General features: G+C 40.9%; 1 protein-coding gene across 3 annotated transcripts in view; it reads right to left on the bottom strand.

Moving 5' to 3' along the window:
* Positions 1-18,630, bottom strand: part of TLX1 (T cell leukemia homeobox 1) — a 57,810-nt gene that overhangs the window by 27,763 nt on the left and 11,417 nt on the right. For 2 of the 3 annotated variants that reach the window (XM_040361917.1, XM_040361916.1), the window contains exon 3: positions 11,362-11,955. The exons of the other annotated variant lie outside the window; for it this stretch is intronic. In XM_040361917.1, coding sequence (XP_040217851.1) covers positions 11,733-11,955 — 223 coding nt within the window. In that variant the 3' untranslated portion in view covers positions 11,362-11,732. Of the gene's footprint in view, positions 1-11,361; positions 11,956-18,630 lie in introns of those variants that run through there. 3 annotated transcript variants of the gene reach the window in all.

Genomic DNA, 18,630 nt, shown 5'->3' with positions numbered 1-18,630 from the left:
GTTAAATACGGTATATACAAATAACATAGCAGTGTATTAGTACCTCGGATGAACACACAATTAATTTTAATGGTTTAAATGTCAGGCAAAATGTTTGGCCCTTGCACATGTTCCCTTCATCAAATCTGGCCCTCTTTGAAAAAAGTTTGGACACCCCTGGACTAGGTAAATAATTCCTAGATCAGCGAAACCATGCGATATTTCAACACTTGAACGCGATGCACACTTGTGAAAGAAACCGCCACCAATTATACAGAGGCTTACCGAAAGTGTTGAACCCTAAAGAGCATACGCTCAAAGGGTCAACAAAGCTGAATATACTCAATGGATGCATCAATACAGGACCAGATCTTCACAGGGTGAAAGACAGCAAGTCCGCCAATCAAATGGAGAAGACGTGTAGTGCTTGAAGATGATGACCCATGTCAAACCATAAACCAGATGTAATGGAAAAGAGTGGAACAGAAGAAGCACATAGTGTAATACTGTAGGCAATGAGCGTTTAATAATGGTTGGAAACACTTACATGAAAATGGAAGGAAAACACTTTGATCAAATGTGCGTGGCAGCAGTGGAGTTACCCGACGCGTTTCGCAATATGTTCCTTCGTCTGTTTAGGAGTGTGTCTATGGGAATGTGTGACCATTCTTTCAGAAGCACATTTGTGAGGTCAGGCACTGATGTGGACGAGAAGGTCTGGCTTGCAGTCTCCACTGTAATTCATCCCAAAGGTGTTCTGTTGGGTTGAAGTCCGGACTCAGTGCAGGCCAGTCAAGTTCCTCCACATCAAACTCACTCATCCTTGTCTGGACCTTGCTTTGTGCACTGGTTCAAATTATTTGGTAGAGGGGGGATTGTGATGTGGCGTTGTTTTTCAGGGATTGGCCCATTGGGTCCAGTGAAGGGAACTCTTAAGGCGTCAGAATACCAAAACAATATGGACAATTTCATGCTCCCAACTTTGTGGGAACAATTTGGGGATGACCCCTTCCTGTTCCAACATGACTGTGCAGTGGTGCACAAAGCAAGGTCCATAAAGACATGAATGAGCGAGTTGAGTTTGGGGTGGAGCAACCTGACTGGCCTGCACAGAGTCATGACCTCAACCCGATACATGCTTTTAACTGCGGCAGAACAGCCGTCCGTGTGAAAGGGGCCTAAGATAACTGAAAAATTAAGTCAAATTCACATTGCATAGAAAACTCTGTCATATGCAAGAGAAATAAAAAAGCAGGATTCCTGCTGGCACATAATTGGATGATTGAAGCCAGTACAACTTTGCCTCATTCACCAATCCAAGTGAATTTTATCTTTGCGCATTGAACTTTGACTTGTCTTTCTACAGACTACATTCACCTCTCTTGAGTATAACATACTGTATATACTCGAGTTTAAGCCAAGTTTTTTAGCACATTTTTTTTTGAGCTGAAAAAGCCTCCATCGACTTATACTCAAGTCTCTTCTATCAGCCCCTTTGTCATGCAGACAGACGGCGTCCAGAGTAACCCCGCCCTGCCGCATCCTCGTCCGTGATAGGCGGAACACTGAACACTGTCTCACTGCTGGGAAAGTGTTTCGTCTATCACGGACGAGGAACGAGGAGGAGGTGGGGCACGGATACACTGGATGGCTGCTGACTGCATGACACAGAGATCAGGTATGCAGATGGGCACAGTGAGGCTTGCGATGGGCACAGTGAGGCTTGGGATGGGCACAGTGAGGCATGCCGTGGGCACAGTGAGGCTGCAAATGGGCATTGTTGAGCCTCTTTTAAATTTACAGTGGCTGCTGCATTCCCTACCCTAGGCTTATACTCGAGTTAATATGTTTTCTCATTTTTTTGTGGTAAAATTAGGTGCCTCGGCTTATATTCAGGTCGGCTTATACTCGAGTATATATACGTATTCAGGTGATTTTAAAGGCTCTTTTGGTACCTTTTTTTTTGTGTGTTTTTTCCATTTTTTTTTAAATAATGTTCAATACAGGAGCTTCTTTGGGGCAGGATTGTCCTTTTTTTTCAAGTGCCCCCATTGAAGTTTTTGGGGCAAAAAAATCCCAAATGCCTGAAAAGAAGCTCCTTTATGTTTTCCAGTGACGGGCACCAGAATGCTGATTTGTAAACAGGTGCTATTTATATCAATGGGATTTACATTTTTGAACATTTTGTAGCTTCAATCTACAAATCTACAAACACTCATGTATACATAGGTGTATATATTAGTGAATAAAATAATATTTGTGGGTTTTTTTTCTTCTTTTTTTTTTTTGTACATGATGAGGTATTCTTTGCAAAGTCAATCACTTTGTTTCACATAATTCACTAAGATAAGTGAAAATTCACTTTGCAAGCTAAAATTTTATTTTGAAAATGAAAATGCTCTTCTCCTTTAGTAAATCAGGATCAATGTCTCTGAACCTTGTCTTGTACCCATGAGTTCAAATTGCAGTAAAAAAATGTTTTCATCGGCTGGTATGTAAGTCCAAAAGAAAAGCCTGAAAAGGGGGTTATGAAAATAGGCTGAACCCCTTGTCTGGAGGTTACCCTGGTAGTGGGTCATTCCACAATAAAAGGGTCACCTTTTTAGTCTTTATCTGGCTCCCAGATTGATGATTAAGGTCAGTAGATGCTGCTCATGGTCCCTATCCAGAATCAATTCCTCCATTCACACTAAACAGCATGGATGGAGGAATCTTTCCTCCTGCTATTGTACATCTAAAACATTTTTTTCTTTGTTTTCTTTGTCTGAATTTCTCACTTCCTGTTTCTCCTCAGTAAGCTGTTCTGGCTGACTAACCCCCAGACAGAACGGCTCGGATGATGGGGGAAAGCTTACTGAGGGGAAACAGGAAGTGAGAAATTCAGACAAAGAAAAAAAAGGGAAATCGAAGGAAAAGGTAAGTGAACCAACAATGCACTAGCTTAAAGGAACCTATTTAGAAAATAAAAAAAACTAACCTTTACAACCCCTTAATACTCAAACAATGACTGCATCTGATTGGATGCAGTCACTGTTCAGCTAGGAATTTTCCATCCAGTCCCTTTGACTTTTAACTTTTGTTGAACTTGGTGGTGCCAACAGGACCACACACGGCTCAAATTTTGGCAAAAATCAGCAGGAATCATCCCACATTTGACTTAGAAGAGCATTTTGTGATGGAAGTGAAATAAAATGAATATTTTATTCTATGCTATTTTGTGTTAAGCTAATTCTTTTATTAGAACCACTGAAATGTTTTCTCTTCTTATATTCTTTTTTAATTTATTTTCTATTCTTATATTGTTTTCATATTCATTATCTATATATGCATGTGTGAAAAATATATATCACAATAGTGTTAATTTTCCTTAAAGAAGTTATATCAGATATGATGTTTTAAGTTACAACTCAGCATTGGAAAAGGGACAAAGAAGAGATATTCAGCTGCTATTTCCCCCCCCCCTTTGCTCCAGATGTGTTCAAACCCCTCACTCCTCATTCCAAAAGCCCTCCCCATTGAGAGAAACCCTTGCAGAACTGACCAAGGACCCCTGTATATGGACATCCCAGAATAAACATTACACAAGGCTGCATGTGCTGTGAAAAGCTACATACCTTATATGGACTTACAAGGAGAATGTGAGCAGTGTGCAAAGATCAGACGTCACAGGGGGGCGTGTAATAAGGGGCTGAATTGTATGAGCTGACCAATGTGAATGCATATGTTTTGTGATGTCATATTGTTTATAAAGCTATAGGAAATCAAGGGTTTGGTCTCTTGCTGGCTGAACGCTGAAAGGTGAGGATGTAGATTTTTTTTGGTCTACATGTTTCACTATTACGATTTGGGTCAAACGGCAGAAATGGGGTACGCCCTGAGGTTGTATCAGGGGTCAATCTATTTCAATTTCTCCCCACTATTGTGACTGTTGACAGAAGTTCAAGAGAATTTTTTCCAATGGGCATACAGACAGAGATAAACAGATTCTGATAGCAGTTTTTGTCATATTCCCCTTTGCCTCCTCACGTAGCCCCCAAAGAGTGGTATACATGTCCCAAATTTCAGAAGCCTTTTTTCAGAAACCGCAGCATGGGGCAGAAGTGAGAAATCTGGATGAAGGTCTTGCTACAGAAACAAGGTTGCACTAGATCTGGGGTCTCTAAACTTTTCAAATGAAGGGTCAGTTTACTGTCCTTTAGACTAGAAGGAGCTAGTCTGTGGCTAGTGGGAATAATCAATGCTTCAGGCTTGGGGTAAGTGGGAGTAAAATATGTACATAGTGCCTGTGGTCAGTAGGAGAAGCAACAGTGCCTCATCACCGGTGTCATTGGAAGGAATGGTCCTTCATCACTGGTGACAGTGGAAGGAATGGTCCCTCATCACTGGTGTCAGTGGAAGGAATGGTCCCTCATCACTGGTGTCAGTGGAAGGAATGGTCCCTCATCACTGGTGTCAGTGGAAGGAATGGTCCCTCATCACTGGTGTCAGTGGAAGGAATGGTGCCTCATCACTGGTGTCAGTGGAAGGAATGTTCCCTCATCACTGGTGACAGTGGAAGGAATGGTCCCTCATCACTGGTGACAGTGGAAGGAATGGTCCCTCATCACTGGTGTCAGTGGAAGGAATGGTCCCTCATCACTGGTGACAGTGGAAGGAATGGTCCCTCATCACTGGTGTCAGTGGAAGGAATGGTCCCTCATCACTGGTGTCAGTGGAAGGAATGGTCCTTCATCATTTGTGTCAGTGGGAAGAATAGTGCCTCATATTAGGGTAAAGAATAGTTTCCATGGGCCAAATTTTGGAGACCACTGAAATTGGATGATTGGATACATTAGAATCCGTACAGAACTAACATATGCCTTTTTGGCAGACTCACCTTTTAATACTTTGCCTATAATTAACATGTTATTAATTGACTCTTCTTACTCTGCTTCATAGAGGTGATAAACCAAGTAGAGAAAGGGGAATCGTTATATTTACTGTTTATTAACTGGTGCGTGCTTTGAAGAAAATAAGGATCTAAATGACAACTGAGGGATCTAGAGGGTAGAACTGATGTACAATTAAAGCTGAACCACGAGAGAAACAAATATTGCCTAAATACAAGAGGCATGTGTATTTTTAATTGACTCTTGGTGTCATTTGTGATTTTCTCCCACATCTGTGCAGTTATGCAGCATTGAACAACTCACTTTGCCTCTATGCAGGAGCTTCCTGTAATAAAGACTGATCTGTGCTTTTCTCTCTCCTTGTGCGCGGTGACTGGTCATGTATCCGCCCCCTCCTGTACTTTTCTACAGGCAGCCTGTAGTGGGTGGAGCCTGCTGGGTCCCTCCCACAGCTCTGCTCCCCAAACATGTTCAGCACAGGGATATTAACACTACTTGTACAAGGTAACATCTGGGTTTCAAAGGAATTCAAGGCACACGTTTATATTTTTGTATCCTTTGTGTCTAATGAGGAATATATTTAAATGTTTTTGTGGTCAGATTGCAGCTTTAAGGAAAGTCACAAGACAATAGTGCACAAAAAACAATGCAAAGCACAAAGCAGGAAACCTGAACTGAAAAAAAAACTAATTGTTCATTTTATTTACATAATGCTGACAACACTTTGTTGATTCAGTTATTAAATCTCATTTCTTTTTCTTGTAAATTGCAATGAAAATTAAATGTACATATCACATAAATAGTCTGCTGTGTCATAGTGTCAAATAAAGATACACATAAATAAAAAGAAGAAAACGTACATACAGGATGTGGTTGCTTTCACTGCAGCTCCCCAGTAAATTGGAAAACCCTGTGCGTTAACCCTTTCCCTGCCAGGAAGGGGCTAAATAGCGCACACAGTCCACGATGCCCAACTTCATAAGTGTGTTCGCCAAAGCAATATGCTCTGATGTGATCAGTCCATGTGAACAGTGAAGACTAGTCCTCTTTGCCACATGAATAAATATATACAAGCACCCGCTAAGTGCCTTGTTCATCGTTTACAACCACTTGCTTTAAGAATGCCATTATAGGGGGAATACTGAAAGTCACAATTGATTGGCAGTATTGTTAAATACACTGTTTCATTTAATACATAATGATACTGAAGTGCTTGGAAGTCAAAGATTTTTTTTTTTTTCTTTTGGAGTCCTATGTCTTCATATAGGTACATTTCTCTAAAAACTGAAAATAGGATACTGAATGAAGTCTTATAATGAAAAAATAAATGTTTTCATGTTAAATCACAAAGAATGTGTTTATACAATTTCATGTGTTTTCCATATTTGATATGCATAGAGTAAATACTTGGTTTGGGGGAAATTTTTTGTTCAAAACCAAACAATTTCCAAATTTGTATTTTGTAATTAAAAAAGAAATTCTGATTGGTTGGTTGTTAGCTGGAAAAGATGTGTAGAACTAATGACCTAAAGAGACACTGCCAAGTTCAAGACAAAGGGACAATGGGGGGAGATTTACTAAAGCTGGAGCACACAGAATCTGGTGCAGCTGTGCATAGTAACCAATCAGCTTCTAACTTCAGTTTGTTCAATTAACCTTTGACAATAAAACCTGGAAGCTGATTGGCTTCTGTGGAGAGCTGCACCAGATTCTGTGGGCACCAGTTTTAGTAAATGTCTCACACAGTCTGCTAATCGATTGCCCAGAAAGGTCACCCATCCACACTACTTCGATGGCTCCCCACATGTGGCGTCCCATTGTGACAGTGCAGTAGCAGATGACACTGCCACACAGGGGAGGTTATATGCCATGGGGGGTGATGTCATCCACCCAGGTAAGCTCCAACACCAGAGCTTACCCAGGGTGAACTTCTGCAGGGTGGAGGTGGTAAAGGAGTGTGGTTAGATAAGTATACCTTGCTGGGGGAAAATCGGGCTATAAGTTCATGCTGGCACGTTTGCCTGGCATGGACAAAGCAACAGGAATGGTGATTTACTAAAGGGGTTGAGAATCTTTACTCAATACATTGAGTAAAGAAACACTTAAATTACCCAGTCTTGTGGAAAGCAAATTCCTGTTTATTTGATAAGCGCATGAATGGGTATTCAAAGCTGTAATTAACTGAGTTAAGATTCCCAACTTGTTTAGTAAACCAGATTCCGTATCTCATTAAAGCCGAACTCCAGGCAAACAGTTAAATGCATGATAAATTACATATAAGGGGCTGTTCTTCCTACCAAATTATTTGTATTTTTGTCCATCCAGTTCTGAGATTTACACATCCCTTCCAAGCAGCACAGCTAGCCTCTGTTGCAGTTGGGTAACACATCTAAGTTATGTCTCCACCCCGAGGCTGTGATTGGATAGTAAAGGATCTGATGTGATCATGTCTTTGCCTTTAGTCCTGCCATCACATATGAAATGCAGAACACCTGATTTGATTGGCCCTAAGCCTGCCCCTCCCTTTCCCAGCCTGAGTGCTCCTATACAGCCAATTACAATAGGCCTAACTCAAGACACAATGTAACTAATTACATGTAAACTACATTTCATGCTTCTTTGAATAAATACATAACTGCATCTATTGGCGTTTTTAATGTCTTTCTGGAGTTCAGCTTTAAAAACAAAACTGCTAGCAAAGGTAACATTATCCATTTAGACTACAGTATGTAGTAAGGGAGAAATAGTCATCCTTCATGACAACAGGGCAGCCAGTGCCAAAAGGATAGCCCCGTGCAAAATGAATTGATGAGCAGTAATCATAGTAACCAAGCATGGGGCAGCTACATGCAACTTTGTTCGGTCAGATAAATAAAAAAGGACCCCTGGCTGGTTGTTGTAGGTCACTAAATGGCTTTGCACTATGGATCCAAAGACACAGGCCTGTTACCAGCCAATCTAAAGGCCCCCATAGACAGCTCAAACCTAGAACCATTTCTTCCAAAATTTGCGATGTGGCTTGCCCTGCAAGCCCCACCCAGCTCCCCCAATCAACTGAGCAAAGTGGAAAATTATTGGCTAAACAGTCAATGCATCCTATCAGACGCAGTCACTGTATGGCGGTGCCATTGTATTCAGGCAACCGCAGGTGAATCAAGAATTGGACTGTGTTAAGTGTATGGTACAGTATATCTTTTTGCATGTTATTTCATACAGAACACATATGCCATGATATACACAGTACACATGTGCATTTCAAAATGTTTACTACTCTTGATGTAAAAAATATTTCACATGCCTGGAAAGCACAGTCCTATATCTATGGATAATTTAAGTTGTGTGTAAGTCTAATTTGGTGACTGCGTACCTGTAAACATTGTGCTAATGGTTCCCTTGCTAAATTAATATATGCTTGGATGTGGACAGAGAGAGATGGAAGTCTAGTCATACGATAATCTTATCTATGTGTGTAGACTGCCATCACCCAGGTTATACTATTACTCTCTTGCATATCTGCTAAATATCCAGAATCTTTCAAAGATTGGTACACAATCTCAAGAACAAGCCTGTGAGTAAGCCTGTATTACTAAGTCTATGATGAGCTTAAAATACAGGCACGCCTCTACTGAGCCTCACTGGTGTCATAGTTGTATTGTGAATGCCCAAAGCCAGCCTTATGCCGCGTACACACGATCAGAAATTCCGACAAGAAAAGTCCGATGTGAGCGTTTGGACGGAAATTTCGACTGTGTGTATGTTCAATCTAACTTTTGCTGTCGGAATTTCCACCAACAAAATATTGAGAGCAGGTTCTCTATTTTTCCGACGGAAAAAATTCCTATTGGAAAATCCGCTGGTCTGTATGCTATTTCAACGTGCAAAAAAAAACATGCATTCTCAGAATCAAGCAGAAGAGCCGAACTGCCTATAGAACTTTATTGATCTCGGCTTGTCGTACATCTTCTACGTCACCGCGTTCTTGACGGTCGGAATTTCCGACAGATTCGTGTGACCGTGTGTATGCAACACAAGTTTGAGCCAACATTCCGTCAGAAAAAATCCACGGTTTTCTTTTCGAAATTTCCGATCGTGTGTACGAGGCATTATTGTACATAGATCAAAATTAAGCTGATTCAGCAGGGACGGGACACATTTAAATCCATGTATGTGAAGATTGATTGTCTAGAAATCGATTTACCAAATGACTTCTGTACAACCAGCTTGTTAGGTTTTTCCCAAATGATCAGTGCCACCAGATATAGCTGGCAGCACTGAACATTCCATTCAGATGGCGGAGAAGCCTCCCCGCTGTGAGAACACAATAGCACAGTGGGGAGCGATTCCCCCATCCATATCAAATGTGTGGATGGGGAAATCCGATAATTTTTATTTTATTTTTTAACCTCCTGGTTGAACGGAAAATAAATGATGTATGACCAGCTTTGGGAGCATTTCCTGTGGCTCGTGCAATAAGGCTGATTTACTAAAGAAATTGAGAATATTTGCTTAAAAAAAAAATCGAAAGATCCACTTCAATCATCCAATCATGTGAAATGCACATTTCTGTTAATTTTATCTATACATGAATTGGTAATTGCGAATTGAATCTTTGCTCTTTTTGAGCGCACATTCTCAACTGTTTCAGTAAATAAGCTTCGACCTCCATTGTGAACAATGCTGTTGTACACCCTGCTGCCCATATTTTCCATTAAGACTACATGTTCTCTTCTGGTGGGTTTGGCTCAAAGTAAATTCCACAATACTAGACACTAACTATGTGTACTCACACTGGCAATTTTAACCGTACCCTCTTAGTCAAGTTTGTATAGTGTGAGTGCTCTGAAATGTGTCCAGTAACGGTTAAAGTAGAACTAAAGGCAAAACATTTTGTTTCCATTTTGGATAGATATATCCCCTGTCAGATTTTTTTTTGCCAGCTGTGTCCTATTGCAGAGATTTCCCTTTACATCCTATCCCATAGCCAAACAGAAACTGAGAGGAAATCCCTACAAATTAAGGGAATTCTTTGAGGACCCCCGGGGCACCAGACCTAGTGTCCCCAGTGGAAGATTTCCCCTCCATTACTTTTCTGGGAACAACCCAAAAGTATGGGTTTTATTTTAATAATCATGGAAAACAGGACAAATAGAGGGTGAATCTCTTTAAAGTAGAGTTCCACACAAAAATTTAACTTTCACTTTAAAGAAAGGTGACCCCCTGACATGCCACATTTGGCATGTCATTTTCACAGGTCTTAGATGATTGCTCCGCCAATCTCAGTGTGCAGTGTGGCTCGCTTATGCGCAGTGCGTGCCCAGTTGTGAAGCCACAGCCGGGCGCCCACACTGACAATGCTGGCGCCGTGAAGAGGAGGGTGAGACGAGCGGGGCTTTGTTCCCCCGCATTGCTGGAGCCTGGGACAGGTAAGTGTCCGATTTATTAAAAGTCAGCAGCTGCAGTATTTGTAGCTGCTGACTTGTAATATATATTTTTTTTAGGCGGAACAGCCCTTTAATGGGGGCACAGACCACAATATAAACTCCACTATATTCAAAATTAAATACGTTTTGCCTTTAGTTATACTTTAAGGGTTCCGTTCCAGAGAGCGCTTAGAGGAGGTGGTCCCGGGCACTTGTGGTCTGGTTCTGGTACATTTCGCTTTAGTGTGAACACAACTGTGCCTGAGCACAGATCTCTCCATGGATTACTGAGCATGGAAGTAAGGATCACTGTGGTCTGAGGGGCATACGTGTGTCTGTACACACCTATTTTAAAGCACACTGTCAGTGCAGACTACTAGGGGAGTGTGGAGGGGGAATAGTCATACTCAGGCATGGTTCTGGTCAGCTGTTTACAATACGAGTACACCCTATAGAAACCCATAGGAAAGCTCCCCACTTGCAACAAGAACATGACCACACCACAAGAGATTATTTTTAACTAGACAGAACTGATTAGAAAAGTCTAGGCTCAATTCACTAAGCTATAACACATATGATGTTCACTGTGCCAACCATTATTTTCAGCCATGCGACTGATACATTAATCAATGCTGAAAATAGCTTAATGAAATCTGCCCTACAGTATTTATCATTGTGTGTCTTCAGGACTTTATGTATTGCCCCATAGCAAATCATCAGATTAAATCTGCAATTTGTAAACGGTGGGTCTCAATCAATTGGTGGCTGTGGGAAAGTTGAGGTAGTTCATATTGGAGACAGGTTGATTTAAAAAAAGAGCCATTTGAATGTTGGGTAGTGGCAGGTTAAAGCTATATATACTACAACTTTACACTTAGACATCCGATTATCATTGTTCACGTTTGCCAATTCCAAAGATGTTGGGATTTTTTTCTAATACCTTTTTTGAGATTTATAAGGTGCCCACAGCCAGCAGGGTTAGGGTGAGGATCACTCATCTGAGATGACTCTTCTTACCAACAGCCTTTTGTTCGCCCAAAATAAGAGTGGAAAAAGGGTGCATGCTCAGCACATAGACATGGATATTTTACTAGTAACCAATTAACTTTTATAAAACATACTGTATATATGTGATTCTCCCCTGGGTGTCAGGGAGGAAGACTCCTTTGAGTTATCATCACCTCTTAACTCGGTGTTAGGCATGGCAACCATGAATGAGGATTACTGCTGAGAGATAAGTCACCATTGTACAGCACAATAGAGTCCGGATCCAACTGGGGAGTGAACTTTTATATGACTAGGTGGTGACTTTGAAGGCTGGGAGTTGGAATTGCTTTGACAAGCCGTGTCTTGTGGTTTTTATATGAATCTCTGAAATTAAAGTTCAATAATACATTTTGGCCAGTCTGTTGTCCCCCTGAAATTTCCTATTGGTAAGCCTTGGTCATTCACAAGCAGAGGCCACAGAGGTGACGCTGGTAATTTTGGAAGTGTCATCTGACCAAGGCTGAAGGTTCTGCAGGGCAAAGAGGGAAGAGTTGTGAACACAGATGGGGTCTGGCTGGAGTGGTTGGTTTATAGACTTCTGAAAGGCTTCTTGTTGAAGTTGCATTAATATCCGGTTTGCTTGTTGTCTCTCCGCCTCCCTCTCTTCTGCTGTCTGTCTTCTAGAGGTGGAACAAGAACAATGTCATTCTCACTGCAAGCACATCAACTCAAACGGCTTTGCTTCTGCTTTCTAGAATCTAATAAAGAAGCCTAAAGAACTATATCCTGACACATATACAGCTGTCTATAATAATATTGTATGTGATGACCATAAAATATAAATTGAACTATTTGAACACAATATTTTTGATTATATTGGTAAATTAGCTTGACATGGCTGAAGAGCGTTGACTGTTTTGCTTTAGAACAAAGAAGATCATTTTCAAATAGGTTTGTACACCTTTTAGTCACATGATAGTTCCTTGAAAATGAATATGTTTCTAAATTAAATTGATTGTACTGTTAACAGGTTCACCTTTGCTTACATTTTCCTAAATCAGCCCTATATGTAATTAAAGCCTACATTTCTAAAAAATAAAAAAAATAAAATTAGGGATGTCACTTGCTATCATTGTGATGTGTCCCTTGTGCTGCTTCCGACTATTTTAGTAGGACCTTCCTTCCTCTGATTCCCCCTTCCACACCAGTAGATCAAAGAAGTGATGGGTAACAGAGCCAATAGACTTGAGCCAAGCACTGATCCAGATTGCCCATCTATACCAACATTTCCAGGCACCTCCTCCATTCATAAAAGTTTTACTATTGCTTATATTAGTGAAAAAGTGTCTATGAATGGAAGGTCCACCTCCTCCCTTCATAGATTATATATGATTTGTGGATGCTATAGTACAGCTTATATGAATGGATGGTCCACCTCCTCCCTTCATAGATTATATATGATGTGTGGATGCTATAGTACAGCTTCTATGAATGGAAGGTCCACCTCCTCCCTTCATAGATTATATATGATTTGTGGATGCTATAGTACAGCTTATATGAACGGATGGTCCACCTCCTCCCTTCATAGATTATATATGATTTGTGGATGCTATAGTACAGCTTATATGAATGGATGGTCCACCTCCTCCCTTCATAGATTATATATGATTTGTGGATTCTATAGTACAGCATATATGAATGGATGGTCCACCTCCTCCCTTCATAGATTATATATGATTTGTGGATTCTATAGTACAGCTTATATGAATGTAAGGTCCACCTCCTCCCTTCATAGATTATATATGATTTGTGGATGCTATAGTACAGCTTCTATGAATGGAAGGTCCACCTCCTCCCTTCATAGATTATATATGATTTGTGGATGCTATAGTACAGCTTATATGAATGGATGGTCCACCTCCTCTCTTCATAGATTATGTATAAGTCATGGAATCTATAGTACAGCTTCTATGAATGGAGGGACGGAAAAGGGCGGGCATACTGAGCACTCTTGATGAGTCCGTGTCACAGCTTCTCTAGCTCTATTAACCCCTACTGCACCAGAAATATACAGCAGTAGGGATGGTGGAGTTTCAGAGGAAGAGGATTTCTACCAACCCAGGAGACGGCAGAAGGGACACATCACACTTGTTGCTTGTGCTGATTTAGAAACTGAGAGAAACTACTCTTTCAAACAGTTATAACTGGAACAAGTGTCCCCATTGAAAGGGGTCCATGATTATAAGGACAAATAGAGGGGTGTATCTCCATAGCGGGATTGCAGACAGCAGAAAAAAAAAACCTGACAAAGATTCATCCCTATTCTATCCAAAACAAAAATAATGTTTGCAGTTTAAATAAACTTAAAAATAAAAAAAGTTGTAGTATAGTAAATTTTCAATTTTGTGTTAAAGTGGAGGTTCACCCAAAAAAATCTATTTTTAACATTAGATTGAGGCTAATTTTACGGGTGTTTTTTTAAAATCAATGCAGTACTTACCGTTTTAGAGATCGATGTTCTCCGCGTCTTCTGGGTATGGGCTGCGGGACTGGGCATTCCTATTTGATTGACAGCCTTCCGACGGTCACATACAGCGTGTCACGAGTTCCCGAAAGTAGCCGAACGTCGGTGCGCAGGCGCGGTATAGAGCCGCACCGACGTTCGCCAACTTGTGACGCACTGTATGCGACTGTCGGAAGGCTGTCAATCAAATAGGAACGCCCAGTCCTGAAGATCATACCCGGAAGCCACAGAGAACATCGATCTCTAAAACTTCTGCTTAGTAAAATTAGCCTTAATCTAATGTTAAAAAAAAAAAATTCGGGTGAACTCCCGCTTTAAAATAAATAATGCAATTCATAATACAAGTTCTGTTTTACCTTAAGTAAGGAATTTCAGCAACATAAATGCACTGAAACTGTCTCATTTTTCTCCACACCAAAAAGGAAACAAGAGACCAGTTTTACTATTATTTTGTAGCATTGTGGCTTTTTATGCTAATAATGCTTTGTGTTTAAAATTAAATCAACCCACATACATTTAATTGTATACAATGGTGAAAAGTGTGTATAGATAAAAGCTGTAGAATACCGATACACTTTGTGAAGTACACCTACAATTTACATAAGAATATAACTATAACCTAGTTAGTAGACTATGAGGCTCCATGCACACTGGCATAAAAAAAACGTTGCAACTCAATGTTATCCTATGTGTTTATTTACATTATGACGTTTACAGGCATATTTTGAGATCAACGTTTTAAGGCAGAAAAAAAAAACCTTCTCATTCGCTTTTTCTGATACTTAAAACTCTCCTAAACGCGTCAGAAACGTTGTACAAAAAATGCTCTATATGAATGTTTTTTACTCCAATGAGAACAGATGTTTTTTTAAGCCCAGTGTGCATGGAGCCTTAAGCCGTGTACACACAATCGTTTTTTCCGATGGACTTTCTTCAAACCGGACAAACCGATCGTGTGTGGCCCCATCGGTCTTTTTTTCATCGGTGTAAAAAAATAAAACATGTTTTAAATTTTTCCAATGGGAAAAAAAAACGATAGGAAATTATGATCGTCTTTATGGAATTCCATCGGAGAAAAATCGACGCATGCTCAGAATCAAGTCGACGTATGCTCGGAAGCATTGAACTTCATTTTTCTCGGCTCGTCGTAGTTTTTGACGTCACCGCGTTTTCCAGAATTTTAGTCTGATAGTGTGTAGACAAGACTGATGAAAGTCAGCTTCATCGGATTTCCGACAAAAAAATTCCATTGGATTTTATTCCATCAGAAATCCGATTATGTGTACACGGCATAACAGTTTGGATAAGACAATGAATACATTTACTGAGCACACAAGGATACACATATAACCTACAACTTTTGGCAGGCCATAGACAGTGACAATTTCTTTCCTGCAACCACGATTCCCTCATGAACATATACATTGGTGACAGCGGAATCCCTCCCACCAAGCCATTGTATTTTCCCAGCAGTGGGATGGGGGAAGCCGTCCCCGCCGGTAGAAGACAGTGATTATTATTGGTAGCGGCTGTAGCAGCCACTAGCGATAGTTGCAAGTATATCCAACAGGCTGGTTGTACCCAAGTTAATTGATCGATCGATCAACTTGGTACATTCAGCCTACCCATACACGGTTCGAATTGCAGTTGGTTCCTGCTGAACCAGTCGAGATTCAAACCGTCTATGGTTGACCTTACATACAGAGTGTATATAAGAATAGAACTACAGCCTGCAATATACATCAAGGGTGTACATAAGAATTTTACAGTCTGCAATATGCACCTAGGGGGTTATTTATTAAAACTGGAGAGTGCAAAATCCGGTGTAGCTCTGCGTAGAAACATTCAGCTTCCAGGTTTTATTACCAAAGCTTAATTGAGCAAGCTGAATTTAAAAGCTGATTGGCTATCATGCACAGCTGCACCAGATTCCGACTGCACCAGTTTTCGTAAATCCGCCCCTTCCCCCCAGAATGTGCATAAGTATACAACTACAGTCTAAACTGTACAGAACATAATGCACATATAGCCTACCACATACACCTAGAGTTTGCATAAAATACAACAGTTTGCAATATACACCTAGAATGTATAATGTACATAAAAAAACTACAGTTTGTACAGTACATCTACAACGTACATAAGAATACATATCCTACAACCATATTTTTCAACTCCAGTCCTCAAGGCGCCCCAACAGGTCTTGTTTTTAGGATTTCCCTCAAATAAAATGGCTGTAGTAATTACTAAGACAGTGAAACTGATCAAATCACCTGTGAAAAATAATGGAAAGCCTGAAAACATGACCTGTTGGGGCGCCTTGAGGACCGGAGTAGGGAAACACTGGCCTGCAACATAAGTCTACAGTGTAGATAAGAAGACAACTACTGTACAGAGTGCAATATAGATTTACAATGCACTTAGGAATACAACTTAAAGGAGAAATCCAGCCAAAGCTCATTTGGCTGGGCTCCTCCTATGGATCACATGAGTGCAGGTCATTTTGCACTCCTGTGACCCATTTTCAGCAGAGAGCGGGCTGAGGTTTGCTCTCTGCTGACGTCACAGAGATCAGTCCAGGCACCACGTCATTGCGACCACGGAGTCTGGATCCGCCAGGTGCCTGGACCGACACCCTTCTCAGCCTCTCAGTGAGCCGCTGAGGGCCTGAGCCAGCAGCTCCCCACCCCTCCCCTCCACAGCTCAGCGCTCCAGTGAGCGAGGAGGAGCAGAGCGGAGAGCTGCTGATTGACAGTCTGCAGCTCTCTGCTCGGGGAGCTGTGAGAACCGAGCCATCGACGATGTTCGATCGCTCGGGTCTTAGTGTAGAGGCGCGGAGGGACAGATGCAGCATCAGACCGATGCTGCATCCACCTAGGTAAGTATGATGGAGGAAAAAAAAAAAAAACCCATACTTCCCTTTTAATTCTGCAATGTAACTACAGTCTGCAACATTCACCTGAATTGTACACAAAAATACAACTACAATCTGTAATGCACTTTTTATGTCTATATAGGAAACACCACTACAGCCTGGACAGTATGCTAGTCTACTAATAAAATACAACTACAGCCTGGATTGTTCATATTTCTGCTTTTTAGTGCAACTACAATCCTCAATGTGCAGTTACAATGTACATAAGAATACTATTACAGTCAGTAATTATTAACAATACAGCCGCAAAATTCCCATATAGATAAAACAGCCACAGGGTGCAAATGAATGTAACTTCCATATCATCTACACTGTGTACAGCACAACATGCATAAAAATACAACTACAATGAGTACAATACAAGCTATCGGAATTCATCCTCAGTGCACACAGTACAGGGTGAAAAGAAATACAAAGAATACCAATATAGTGTACACTGTACCTTTGTATAGCTACAGCCTGTCCTCTAGAAGCAAAACACATATGTGTACAGTATGGATTCACAGTCTATACATTAGTATGTGTATATTATAATATATAGGAATTCAGTGGCACAAAGTACATACAATAACAGCGACAATCTTTACAAAGCAGCCCCATTGTGTATAGGGCTTTTCCCAAGATCTAATTAGTGAATTAGGTGAATTTTGCTTTGCAAATAATACCAAATCATGAGCACGAAAAAAAAAAATGCACTTTTGTTTTTACAGAAATGGATGACAGAAGACAGCAGAGCTTCAGCTCATTCACTAATCCTGGGGATAATTCCCTTGCAAAGTGAACTGTCTATTTGCCTTTAGTAAATCAAATTCACAAACGTATATACAGTATTATTACACTTACAAACTGTATAGCAAGAATAGGCAACCTGGGGCTCTCCAGCTGTTGTGGAACTATATTTCCCATGAGGCATTGCAAGCTGGCAGTTAGTTACTCCCAGAGGCATGATGGGACTTGTAGTTCTGCAACAGCTGGAGGGACCCATGTTGCCTATCCCTGCTGTATAGGAACACAGGGGTTGATTTACTAAAACTGGAGAGTGCAAAATCTGGTGCAGCTCTGCATAGAAGCCAATCAGCTTCCAGTTTTTTTGTCAAAGTGAACTAGCTGAATTTGGGAGCGGATTGTGAACCATGCGCAGTTGAACCAGATTTTGCACTCTCCAGTTTTAGTAAATCAATCCCAGTTTATATATTAATACAATTGCAATATAGCTACAGTGTGTACAGAAATACAGTCATAGTGGGGCTGATTTACTAAAACTGGAGAGTTCATAATCTGGTGCAGCTCTGCACAGAAACCAATCAGATTCTAGGTATTTTTTTTTATTATTTTTTTTGGTCATAGCTTAATTGAATAAGTCATTTAAGTGTTTCTTTACTCAATGTATTGAGTAAAGATTCTCTGCCCCTTTAGTAAATCACCATTCCTGTAGCTTTGTCCATTTCAGGCAGAGTGCCACTGCCAGCATGTGCTTATAGCCCGATTTCCCCCCAGCAAGGTATACTTATCTAACCACACTCCTTCGCCACCTCCACCCTGCAGAAGTTCACCCTGGGTAAGCTCTGGTGTTGGAGCTTACCTGGGTGGATGACATCACCCCCCATGGCATATAACCTCCCCTGTGTGGCAGTGTCATCTGCTACTGCACTGTCACAATGGGACGCCACATGTGGGGAGCCATCCAAGTAGTGTGGATGGGTGACCTTTCTGGGCAATCGATTAGCAGACTGTGGGAGACATTTACTAAAACTGGTGCCCACAGAATCTGGTGCAGCTCTCCACAGAAGCCAATCAGCTTCCAGGTTTTATTGTCAAAGCTTAATTGAAGAAACTGAAGTTAGAAGTCATTGGTTACCATGCACAACTGCACCAGATTTTGCACTCTCCAGTTTT

This window comes from Rana temporaria, chromosome 8 (assembly GCF_905171775.1).
Source record: "Rana temporaria chromosome 8, aRanTem1.1, whole genome shotgun sequence".
Taxonomy (NCBI): domain Eukaryota; kingdom Metazoa; phylum Chordata; class Amphibia; order Anura; family Ranidae; genus Rana; species Rana temporaria.
This window is presented reverse-complemented; position numbering and strand designations above follow the sequence as displayed.